At 39.8% G+C, this 13586-nt stretch overlaps 2 gene segments (V, D, J or C); one reads left to right on the plus strand and one right to left on the minus strand.

Annotated features, from left to right (window-relative positions):
• LOC126958595 (immunoglobulin heavy variable 4-59-like) overlaps positions 1–13586 on the plus strand; it is a 319776-nt gene that overhangs the window by 178341 nt on the left and 127849 nt on the right.
• LOC126958402 (immunoglobulin heavy variable 4-59-like) lies at positions 3237–3937 on the minus strand. The segment is given in 2 exon segments: positions 3237–3712; positions 3796–3937. Coding segments are annotated over 2 exon segments (543 nt in total).

The following is a 13586-nucleotide window of genomic DNA, read 5'->3' on the forward strand; positions in this document are numbered from 1 at the left end:
AAGCCTAGTCTTTGAAGAGTGTATGTGACTTTTGTTATAATGAACAGGTAGCAACAAAGACAGTCAAGGAAAATGAAGGAGGAGGGGCACATGGTCCAAACAGAAGAACAACATAAAGATCCGGAAACTGACATCAACGAAAAGGAAGCATATGGATTACCTGGAAGAAAATTTAAAATAAATGTTAGAAACATGTTCAATGAGCTAGTGGCATCAGGCAAGAACAATGTGAGAATTTTAATAGAGATAAGACTTTAAAAATGACTAAACAAAAATATTGATGCTCAAGAATACAATAAGTCAGACGAAATGTTTAAGAGGATTTTAGACCAGACTAGATCAAGTGATAAAAGAAACAGTAAACTCAAAGAAAGATCATTTGAAATAGTAGAGACAGAGAAGAAAAACTTAAATGAAAGAAATAAAAAAGAGTTAAAGACTTATGAGTCAGGAAGCACAGCGAAAATGAAATTATGCATTGAGGACTTATGCAAAGATAAGACAAAAGGGGTAGTGAAAAAAGAGGGTGAGAGACAGAGAGAGAGACAGAGAAAGAGAGACAGAGCAAGAAAGTCAGAAAGGTTTTTAAAGAAGTAATAGCATAGAAACTTCCTAAATCTGGAGAGGCAAATATTCGTCCACTTCCATGAAGCTCTATATATTTTAAATAAGGTAAACAAAATGAGTAAAATCAAAGATAGTTTGAAACCACATTATTAAAGGAAAGGTTTGTGAAAACGGAAAGTAAAAGAGCAGATTTAGCAGATTTCTCAGTAGAAGATTTTCAGTTCAGAATGGAGCGGAATTATATTAGATAATGTATGGTTTATTGATAGAGATTATTTCTGAGAAATGTATTTCTAGTCAATGTCATCATTGTGCAAGCATCATAGGGAGAACTTACACAGACCTACAAGGAATATCCTACTACACATAGACTATGTGGAATAGCACAATGTTTCCAGACAAGTAACCTATACAGAGTGTTACTGCACCAAACACTGCAGGGAACTGAAACGCTGTGGTAAGTATCTCTCTATATAAACACATCTAAATATGGAACATCCTTAGTGAAAATATGGTATTACAATGTTATGTGGCCACAAATATATATGTGGTCTATTGCTGACTGAATCATTCTTAGGTGGCCCATGACTGTATTCAAATTGCTGGAGGAAAAAGAATGAAAAACAAACAAAACTCTGCCAACCAAGAAACTTTACCATGTAAATCATTTTGTAAAATAAAGGATAGGTAAGACCTTTCCCAGAGAAGCAAAAACTAAAGGAGTTCTTCAACACTGGGCCTGCCTTAAACACCACAGGGTCTCAACTAGGTCTGCAGAATAATGACATAGCTGCATCAGCTCCATTCTGGCCTCTGCCATGTGACAGTTTTGTGTGAATTTTCTTTCTGCTCTCTCAGGACTTTTTTTCTCTCTCATCTTCTAACTCCATTCTCCTTTTAATTCTCAGTTTGTTGAAAAGATTCATATTTAGCTAAGAACATTATAAACTTTGGAAAAAATTTCATCTTAAACTCAACAAATTTAATTACCTGTCTTCACGGACGCCCATCTGTTCTTTTCTTGTTTTCCAATGGGATATGGCCCTTGTTTCTACTTCAGTCCAGTCCTTAATTCCATATGCATGATGCATCCAACCATCACACACCCAAGACCATCTTGGAGAAAGGTACCCTACCATCTGCATCATCAGCCTTCAGGTGCACAGTGGCCATTCCTTCAGCTGTTGTATGTACTTTAGGGCTTTCTATTTAAAAGTGTATTCCACTATCCCCCAAATAAAGTTCCTGGACCTAAAAAAGTGATGTGCATTGGGAGCATTGACAGCCAATTTTCTTTTTTTTTTTTTTTTTTTTGAGGCGGAGTCTCCCTCTGTCGCCCAGGCTGGAGTGCAGTGGCCGGATCTCAGCTCACTGCAAGCTCCGCCTCCCAGGATTACGCCATTCTCCTGCCTCAGCCTCCCGAGTAGCTGGGACTACAGGCGCCCACCACCTCGCCCGGCTAGATTTTTGTATTTTTCAGTAGAGACGGGGTTTCATCGTGTTAGCCAGGATGGTCTTGATCTCCTGACCTTGTGATCCGCCCATCTCGGCCTCCCAAAGTGCTGGGATAACAGGCTTGAGCCACCGCGCCTGGCCTACAGCCCATTTTCACTGAAAGTCTCTTCTTCCGTTGGTAATTGAGGAAGACTGGGAAGAAGGGAACAAAACTCAGACCTCATGTAACTCCTCATTTAGCAATAGATTCAGTGCAAATTTAGAAAGTTGAAGACATAGAGTGATGTTGGTGTGGTTTTCTGTGGTATACTAAGGAGTCAGCAGAAGATGGTCAGTGGTCAGTCTCCATCCAGCTGGTACCCATTGTCCATTAGTTAGGTCATAAGAAAAGATAAAAGACAACTTTTGTGACAAAACCCTAGGGGCTTCATTAAAACACATTGCCCAGAAATTGGTCAACAGGAACATGACAAGTTTTCATACCACAGCTACTATTTTTTTGCCTACTTTATGTAGAAATCTGAGAGATGTGCCCAGGGGCTGATTCTCCATCCAGGGGACAGCGCTAACAGTGTTATGAGTTATGTGTTATTAGTCTGTCTGGGTCTTCCTAAGAAGACAACACGGAGTGAGTGGCTTAAACAACAAATATTGATTTTCTTACCATTCTGAAGTCTGAATATTGAAGATCAAGGTGTTGGCAGGGTTGGTTCTTGGTGTGGCTTCTTCCTGGCATGCACTGGGGCACCTTCTAATACACTGCGTCTCCACATGGCCTCTTCTCTGCGTGCACGTGAAAAGTGAGAGGTCTCTGGTGTCTCTTCCTCTTCTTATAAAGACAGCACGTCTATTGCATTAGGTTCTCACACTTCTGACCACGTTTAACCTTAATTGTATCATTAAAATTCCAATATAGATCCATTGAATTTAAGGTTTCAGCATATGAATTCCAAAGAGGGCACAATTCAATTGATGACACAAACCAAGAGGTGGTGAGAAGCATTAGAATATGTATATTTTTAATCACTAAGGACTAATGGACCATGCAGGAACTTCTAGGAAAGTTCCTAGTAATCGGTGAAACCTCAATTGTAAGAAGAAAATGTGCCTTCCTCCTTTCTTTTCTGGCAGAAGAATGTGAGGAAGCAGAACCACAGATATCAAAGAAAGAGGAGCCCTGGGGACAGCTGAGGTGCTGGTGAGGAGGGAGAGCACTAAGCAGATGAGGAAGCCCCGCCCTCCCTGCACCTGCTCCTGACCCGGCCTCCTGCTCTGTGGGCCCCGCGCGCCCCCTGCTGGTCCTGAGCGGCACCTGCGCCCGCCCCCTCCGCCTCCCTGCAGGGAGGTTTGTGTCTGGGCTCACACTCACCTCCCCTCACTGTGTCTATCGCACAGTAATACACGGCCGTGTCCGCGGCGGTCACAGAGCTCAGCTTCAGGGAGAACTGGTTCTTGGACGCGTCTTTTGAAATGGTGACTCGACTCTTGAGGGAGGGGTTGTAGTTGGTGCTCCCACTATTACCATTGATCTCCCCAATCCACTCCAGTCCCTTCCCTGGGGGCTGGCGGATCCAGCTCCACCAGTTACTACTAATGGAGGCACCAGAGACAGTGCAGGTGAGGGACAGGGTCTCCGAAGGCTTCACCAGTCCTGGGCCCGACTCCTGCAGCTGCACCTGGGACAGGACCCCTGTGAACAGAGAGACCCACAGTGAGCCCTGGGATCAGAAACAGCCTCCCATATCGTCATATCTGCATCCCCAAGACACTCACATCTGGGAGCTGCCACCAGGAGGAGGAAGAACCACAGGTGCTTCATGTTCTTGCACAGGAGGTCCATGACTCTCAGAGAGCATTTCCCATGTGAGCTGGACCCTGAATTTAAGGAAATGTGTGGTGGTTTCCTGTGGGTGCCTAAGTGAGGATTTGCATGTGGGTGGTGCCTTTGTATGGAGAAGTGAAAAGGGATGAGGGAGGCCCCAGGCTTTGGGGCTCACCCTGAGAGGAGGATGCTGGCTGTGCCCTCTGAGAACTCAGTTCTCTTCCTGGGGCCTCCCCTCACCAAGCCCAGAGTCCTCTTCTTCCAGGTAGGGAGATGTGCTCAAGGAGCTGGTCTGGGAGATGAGTGTGATTATGGATCGAAGACAGATTTTGGAATAGGTTCAATGCTGTTCCACCCGTGAAGATTTATATGAAACCAACCAAACATCCAGGTTATCTAAATTGCCAAATCTCCATTCAAAACATTAGGGCAGCAGTTAAATATATTCGTCACAGTGAATTTATTCAAGCCTACATCCATGCCATGTTTATTGTAATTCAGAATATCCATCATGGTTAGAGGGAATATGTCTGTCCCAGAAAGTGCGTCATAAAAAAAATAAAAATCTGAGACCTTCCCTTTTGTGACCGTTTGAAATTTGGGATTCTGTCTGCCATCTCAGGAGAAGGTAGTGGGACGTATCTCCAATCGTGTCAATGTGTGATGCTGAGAATGTGGCCTGACCTTTATACACTTCTGTGTGAATAGATGTAGATTGGGGATCACAGTGACAATTTCAGTCAAAAACAATAATAGGTCAGCACAGGAGCATAGTCTCATCATCAAGATTAGTTCAATTGCCTTTCCTGGGAACAAGAGAGGACATCTGTGAGCCCTCCCCTCTGAGAGCACAAGGAACTCTGGTTCTTCCCTGACAGGTCACACTTCTGAAACATGGCTGGACAATGACACTCAAGCCCAGAGTCCTCACCCACATATTTATCATGTCAGGTACACCTGTGTCTGAAAGACTTTCTCCTTCATTGAATTCCATGAACATACCTTAGAGTTTGCAGCATTGCAACTTGGGCATTTGACCTTAGTTTGGTGAATTTTGAGTGTACTGGCCACTCAAGCCCTTCTCCAGGGACCTGTCTCACCCAATTCATACCATAGGTGGTAAAGCTGTAACCAGAAGCCTTGCAGAAGACCTTCACTGAGGCCACAGGCTGCTTCACCTCAGGCCCAAACTGCACCAGCTGCACCTGGTGGTCGGCACCGGTGAAGAGGAAACAGGATCGCGGGAAGTCTCACTCGACTCGCCTGGTTTCTCTGTCAGCCCTGGGACTGGGGAGCCCCTTAAGTTTTGCTGCTGACACCAAGAAGAGGATCCTGTAGGTCCTGTCCATGGTAGGGTGTGGTCACGAGGAGGGTGTGGTTGTTGGGTGATGCTCTCAGGGCACAGAGTTATCTGTATTAGCCTCAGTGATTTGCATATTCTTGAAGGATGCTATTTAATAGCCCAATTCCTGACCCAGTATGAGAAAGGGCAAATACATGACACATGGACGACACAGTTGTAGAAGCTGAGAGTTCAAGCCGTAATCCTCTTAGAGGCCATGTGTCCCCTATACATCCCTGAACTCTGTATTGACAGAGCTTCCCCCACTGGAGAACAAGCTCCCCCAGGACATGCACCTCACTTTGAATCCATATTTGAATGAATCAGGGACAACTTGAACCATTTCTAGACCTTAATATGTGAATGCATTATTTTGGGAATGAGTGTGTTTGTCCAAAAATTGCACTGATTTGAAAGAAAGGAGCTCTTCCTGACCTCCAGCTGCTTACTATTAAGATAACTAGCAGAGTTTGAAATCCCCATTGTGAAAGTGGTTCTCATTACAATATCCAGTTTGATAAATACTCACAATTGAATGGAATATTTATACAAACATCAGAAGTTCTTGTGAAATACTTATATTAGATATTTTTAAAGGAAGTCCGGGGCCCTGAGAGGAACCCCTCCCCAGTCTGCTGTGCACCTGTTCTGGGGCGGGAACCTGTGCTGGGTTTATCCTGAGCACCCCCTGCAACCCAGCTCCTACCCAGCAGGAGCATTTCTGTCTGAACTTAGAGAGTATATTCTTACCAGTGTCTCTAGCCCGGTATAAAGTGGCTGTGCCCTGGCTCAGAATTCTTCTTTCGTGACACAACCTGCTTCTCACACCATGATTTGAAATACTGAATTGGCCTTAGGAACCCCAGAGAACTGTACAGGGAGACCCAAAGAAAAGATCTCATGCATCACTGGGGAACCCTTTCCTGGAGCTCCAGAGGCACTGAATCGTTTGACATATGGTGAACCCAAAAACTCTTCAGGGATTTGGTGGGGGATTCTTATTTTCTTTAGGGTCCTGCAGTTGATTATTGCACCTGAGAATACCTGCAGGTGCAGTTGCACGTGGACAGAAGCCCAACTCAACTCTAGTATTCAAATAACACACACACACACACACACACACTGTGGCTAATTTTAACATTAATCGGCCCACTTTTTTCCTTTCTTTTCTGGTATCCATGTCAAGGAAAACACTCCCTACACTGGCACTAAGGATGGTATGTGTCTACTTTCTGGAAACAGAAGTAAAGAAAACAGAATACAAGTAGACACCTGGGAATTGCATGCACATTGCATTCACCTGGTCTCACTTTTGAACCCTGCAGACGTGCCATGAAAAGTAAATTTGAGGCCAGTGAGGGTGAAATCATTTCCTTGGTGCTGAAGTTGCTGTTGTCAGAGCCTTCAAATTGCTCTATTTTCCTGAACTTTTTTTTATCCTATTTTCCTCCTCAGATAGAGTTTGTGCATTGCCACACTCTCATATTTAATCCGTATTGACTAAACTGGTGAATGTGTGGTAAATGTGTGGAACACGGAAGCATTACAAGTTCTTACAGATGAATCTTAATACTCTGGTGATCTTCTTTCTCTGGACTGTGCCCGATACAGGAAGTCTCCAGGTGTGAAGCTGATTTTTGCTCTTTTATCGATGGAACATCACAGGAAAATTTTTGTAAATGTGCCCCTTTTGGCTAATTGTAGCTATTTTCATGATAAAGGAAGCCTGTAGGTATGGGCTTGTAATGGGGATGGATTACCTTTCCCCACATACATAAGGATGTAAAAACGGGTTGTCTGCCTGAAGAAGGTCTCAGTGTTTTATCAGAGATTTGGTCTCCTGGTAATACAGCCATGCAGGCATCTAAGTGGATTCACACCCTGAGAACCGAGATGTTCCTGGAGGAAAGGGCGATAAGAGTATGGGGGGGGGGGGCTCCCAGGATCTCTCAGCCTCATGCTAGTCCAGACATGCTCTTTATGTTTATTTAGTTCAGATTTTCATATAACAAATCACACAGCCAGGCTCATTTAAATTATCCATATTCAGGCCATATGGACCAGCAGCTGAGTATAATAATTACATTGAACTCAGACAAATCTGGTCCTAATCCAATGTTTACCGTAGCTCAGAACATCTGTAATGACTCACTTAACTTGGAGATTATTTCTTCCTTGAAAGAACTGTAAGCGTTGCTGTGGAGCCTCCGTGGGATTGGATTTTTTTGAATCAGCCTGTCTTGCAGGGTATTCTGAGTGATGTAGACCTTTACACTTAGATGGCAGTTATTCTTAGTGACATGGAATTGGCTGGCAGCCCTCAATTCAGTTAATTCCTTTGGTTCACCTGAGTGTCTACAAGTATCTGATGAACCTCAGAACTCTTCTTCATGGATGACTCTGAAGATTGTCAATCAACTCAGTGCTACAGACAGGCAGCTAATGGAGGATTTTCAGTCCCTGCCACTGTGAGCATTTAGGTAAATTCCATGTGTGTGCTATTGTGAATAGTGTTGCAGTGAACCTACATGTTTATATTCCTTTAGGTGTCTGTCCGGCTGTGGGATTGTTGGGTCAAATGAAACTTCAGTTTTAAGTTATTGGAGGGATCACCACACTGCTTTCCACAATGGTTGAACTAATTTATATTCCCACCAAAAGTGTATAAATGTTCCCTTTTTCTTGCAACCTTACCAGCATCTGTTACTACTTTTTTTAAGATTAGCCATTCTGACTGATGTGAGATGGTACGTCACTGTAGTTTTAATATGTGTTTCTCCAAAGATAGTGATATTCAGCATGTTTTCCTATGCTATTTGGCCACATGTAGGTCTTTTTGTAAGTGTCTTTTCATGTCCTTTGACCACTTTTTCTTTCTTGTATGTTTGTTTAATTCCGTGTATATTATAAATGTTAGACCTTTGTCAGATGTATAGGTGGCAAATACTTTACTTCCCATTCTAGAGGTTGCCTGTTTACTCTGTTGATAGTATATCTTGCTATGCAGAAGCTCTTTAGTTTACTTAGGTTCCATTTGTCAATTTTTGATTTTGTTAAAATTGCTTCTATCATTTTCAGAATAAAGTCTTTGCCAGTTCTTATGTACTAAATTGTATTGCCTAGGGTATTATCCAGAGTTTCTATAGTCTTAGGTTTTGCATTTAGATCTTTAATTCAAATATTATTATTTTTTCAATTGATGCTGAAAAAGCATTTGATGAAACTCAACATCCTCTCAGGAAAAAAATAAAAATGGGTATAGAAAGAACGCATCTCTACATAATAAAAAGTTGTGTTCCAGAGACTTTCAGGTAGTATTATAATGAATGAGAAACAACTAAAAGTCTTTTCTCTAAGATCTGGAACGTGACAAATTTCCCACTTTAACCACTGGTAAAGCATAAATCCTTCTGCTGCCCCCATAGCCGGCTCTTACCTGCATGCGCCACCTACTGGCCTGGTGTTCAAACTGCATGACCTAATACAAAGCCGCTACCACCAGTGTACAGCAGGTGAAAATGAGATTAGCTTCTCAATACTTCTGTGATTCCAGCTCCGCAAAAGACCACGGGCCTGCTCACATACTCAGTATGTTACTACTAAAGCTGGAATTTGGAAAAGGCACAACACTAAAACTATTAATAACAAAATAAGTCACACTGAGTAGATGCCCCTCACCTGGCCATTTCCATCAAGGCTGGTGCTTTTGCTTGCCAGGCTGAGTGGCTCATGTTTGTCACCCTCTCAGGAGCTCAGCAGATAACTCAGGTCACTGTGCATTTCTTAGACCAACCCATTGCCTGAGGCAACGGAGAGCTTCTCCCTGTGCACAGATATCAAGCATGTACTCATCTGCTTCTGCCACAGTCAGCTCAAACCTGTAAGACCACCTACTAACGTGAAGGGGAAAGTTACAACCCAATATAAAATATACTGAAACAAATGCATCCCAAATGAGAAACATTTCCTGAGGCCTCCACTATCTAGGACCTGCAGGAGGCAGTGAGCCGGCTCACAGGCCCAGTACATTATTTTACAACCATCATTTCAGAAAGTCTCTAATTAATGACCATCTATAGGTGAGAAACAATTACCGAGTCTTTGCCACTGAGTAAACCAAGACCCAGTAAAAAGACCCACCCAATATGCATGATATTCACATTCTAAAGGGAATGAAATTTTCATTAAAATCAAAATAAGTTCAAAAATAGTAAGAGATAGTTAGCCAATGAAAAGCAAGCAGATAAGCAATTCTGGAAGTATGAAAAAGCAGAATTATAAGACCCCAGATATCACCTTAGCTCTCCAGCAATAGAATCTAAACAACATGATATATTTGAAATCTCAGATAATTCAAAACATTTATTTTAAAGAATCTCATTTAAATCCAAAAGAGATTCGAGAACCAATACAAATAAATCAGAACTACTCAGGCCAGGCATTGTGGCTCATGCCTGTAATCCTAGCACTTTGGGAGGCCGAGGAGGGGAGATCATGAGGTCAGAAGTTCTAGACCAGTCTGGCCGACATAGTGAAGAGCCATCTCTACTAAAAATACAAACCATTGGCTTGGTATGGTGGTGTGTGCCTGTAATCCCTGCTACTCAGGAGGCTGAGGCAGAATTGCATGGACCCGGGAGGCGGAGGTTGCAGTGAGCCAAGATCACACCATTGCACTCCTGTCCAGGTGACACTGCAAGACTCTGTGTCAAAAAACAAAAAACAAAAACCAAAAATCAGAAAAATTCAAGTTTAACTTAAGACTTTGATTTTTAAAAAATAATCTTCAGGGAATAAAAACTTCATTGAATTATAATTAGAAAATACATTTTAAAACTTGAACAATGGACTATACTAAACTAAAGGAAGAACATCAAACCTAACAGCAGATATTTCAAATTAACTCAGTCAGATAAAAGTGAACAAAATCATTAGGAAGTATAGGATTATGTAAAACAATTGAAACAGTGGTTCGTGGATATTCCTGAGGGAGAAAATTAGTAAAAATTTTTAGAAGACCAAATTGATGAAATAATTGAGGAAAATATCCCTAGTCTTGCTAGAGATTTTCACATGCAGATAAAAGAAGTTCAGAAAACTCCATGACAAGACACTGGAAAACAGACATAACCAAGATCTACAGTCCTCAGTCTATCTAAAGTAAATAGGAAGAAAAACATTCTAAAATTCACAAAAAAGTGTCTAATAATTTATCTGAAATTCTCTTAAACTAACAATGCACTTCTCAACATAAACTTATAAGATAGAAAAGATTGAACTCTCAGTTTCAGACTACTTAAAGAAAAAATAAAGGAAAAAAATTCTATGTCAATAATTCATTTTGTATCCTGCTAAACCAAGCTTCATAAATGAAGGAGAAATAAAGTATTTCTAAGGTAAGAAAATGCTAAGGATATTTATTTACACTAGACCAGAACTACAAGAAATGCTCAAGGGAGTCCTAAATATGGAAGCCATAGGTCAATACTCACCATCATAAACAACACAAAATTATAAAATTCACTCACAAAAACTATTACACAATTAAGACTACAAAGCCACTAGTTAATGATTAACATGACAACAGGATCCAAACCTCACATATCACTATTAAGTTTGGATATAAATAACTTAAATTCTTCACCTAAAATATATACATTGGTAGAAAGAATAAAAAAGAGTTTTGAAATTTATGCTGCTGACATGAAACTCCCTTAATTGGTAAAAAATCAGAGATTCAAGATCAAGAGGGTGAAAAAAGATATTTCATGCAAATGGAAACCAAAAGCAAGCAAGAGTAGCTATGCTTATATCATAAAAACAAACTTTCAGTAAACACCAGTAATTAAAGACAAAGAAAGTCATTACATAATTATAAAATGATTGATTAAAAATACGAGTTCTAAATATATAAGCGCTCTACACCAGAAAACGCATGTTCATAAAACAAATACTATTAGACCTAAGGAAGAACATAGATAACAATACAATTGTGATGGACTTCAATGCCCATCTGACAATCCTAGAGAAATCATTGAGAAAGAAAATCAACAAGGAAACACTAGACTGAAATTGGACTCTAGACCAAATAAACCCGAAAGATATTACCAGAACATTCAATTCTGATGACTGCAGAATATACATTTTTCCCATTAGCAAGGAATATTTTCTAAGATGGATTATATACTATGCCAGAAATAAAAGTCAACTTTTTAAAAAATGAATTATCTTGTCAGACCACAGTAATATAAAGCTAGAAATCAAACCCTAGAAGAATACTCAAAACTACACACACACACACGAAAATTAAACATCCTGCTACTGAATGAAATTTGGGTCAATGATAAAATTAAAAAGGATATTGTAACATGCTTTGAAATCTATAAAAATAGAGAAGCAGCATACCAAAACCTTTGCAGCAAAAACCTGTGCTAAGGGGGAAGATTATAGTGTTAAATGACCTCATCAAAAAGATCGAAAGATTACAAATTAACAACCTAACATTACATATCAAAGAATTAGAAAAACCACAACAAACCAAACACACAGTAGAAGAAAACAAATAACAAAGACCAGAGCAGAACTAGATAAAGTTAAGAAACAAGAAATACAAAGAACCAACAAAATAAAACATTGGGTTTTTGAGATGATAAACAAAACTTACAGACCACTAGCTAGATTAGGCAAGTAGACAGACAATTTAAATAAGCAGAAGGAGAAACAAACAAGAAAAGATTACAACTGATGCCATAGAAATATAAATGATCAACATAGACTACTATGAACATCTCCAGGCTAACAATCTAGAAAATTTAGGGTGAACAGATCAATGTCTGAAAACATGCAATCTCCTAAGATTGAAACAGGAAGAAATAAAAATCCTGAAGAGACTAACAAAAATTAGTGATATTCAAGCAGTAATTTTAAAAAGTCTCAACAAAGAAGCCCTAAAACAGATGACTTTAAATGGTGAATTCTGCCCAATATACAAAAAGATCTGCTAGCAATTCTACCGAAACTTTTTCAAAAAATTGAGTAGAGGGTGTTTCTCCCTAACTCATTCCACAAAGCCACTAACAGCCTGATACCACATCCATGCCAGGACTCAAAAAGGAATACTACAGATCAATATCACTGATGACTATAGATGTAAAAATCCTCAACAAGACACAAGAAAATGGAATCCAATCACATATCAAAAAGATAAAATGCCACAATCTACTAAGTTTTGTTTCAGGGATGCAAGGGTGGCTCAACATTCATGTATCAATAACTGTGATCCACCACATAAGCAAAATGCAAAACAAAGAAACATATAATCATGTCAATAGGTCCAAAACAAAGAAGCAATTGATAACATTTAGGATTTCTTTATGATAAAAACCCTCAACAAAATTAGAATAGAAGGAAAAAATACCTCAAATGAATAGAAATTATATATGACAAACTCACATCCAACATTATACTGAATAGGAATATGTTGAAAGTATTCCTCGTAAGACTCAGAACACATCAAGGATGCCCACTTTCACCACTCTTAATCAATATAGAACTTGAAATCCTGACCAGAGTAGTCAGGCAGGAGAAAGAAATAAAGACACCCAAATTGGAAAAGAGAAAGTCAAATTATTTTGTGTTTGCTGATAATATGATGTTATACTTAAAAAACTAATATTCTTTAGAAATACTCCTAGAATTGATGTATTAATTCAGCAAAGTTTTAAAATGATGGAAAAAACATACAAAAGACAGTACTATTTTTATACACACGTAACAAGCAGAGAACCATAGATGCGTGGAACAGGATGGACATTCCAGAAATAAAGTCACAAGCCTGCAGCCAACTGACTGTGACCAACTAGACAAAAAGCATATCCTGGGAAAACGTCACCTTGTTCAATAAATTGTGCAGCAAAAACTGACAGGCTCTTTGCAGAAGAATAAAACTGGACCCATATCTCTCACTATGTGCAAAAGTTAAGCCAAAACCTATAAAAGACTTAACTGGGAGACCTGAGAGTCTGAAGGATGTAGATGAAATCCTAGGAAATGTTTTTCTGGACATTGTCCTAGGCAAAGAATTCATGACTATGACCTTAAAAGTAAACAGAACTAAACCAAAATAGACAATTTAGGCTTCATACAAATAAGAAGCAACGCATGTATCAGCAAAATAAAAAAATCAACAAAGTTAACAGAAAACCTACAGAATGACAAAAAATATTTGTAAACACTACGTCTGACAGCTAATATTTGGAATGTGCAAGAAACAAAAACAACACAAGAAAACACAAATAACCTCATTTTAAAGTGAGCAAATAACCGACATTTATTTTTCAAAACAGGAGACAAAAATCATCCACTAGCATACGAAAAAATAATCAATGGCATTAATCATCA

This window comes from Macaca thibetana, chromosome 7 (genome assembly GCF_024542745.1).
Source record: "Macaca thibetana thibetana isolate TM-01 chromosome 7, ASM2454274v1, whole genome shotgun sequence".
Taxonomy (NCBI): Eukaryota; Metazoa; Chordata; class Mammalia; order Primates; family Cercopithecidae; genus Macaca; species Macaca thibetana.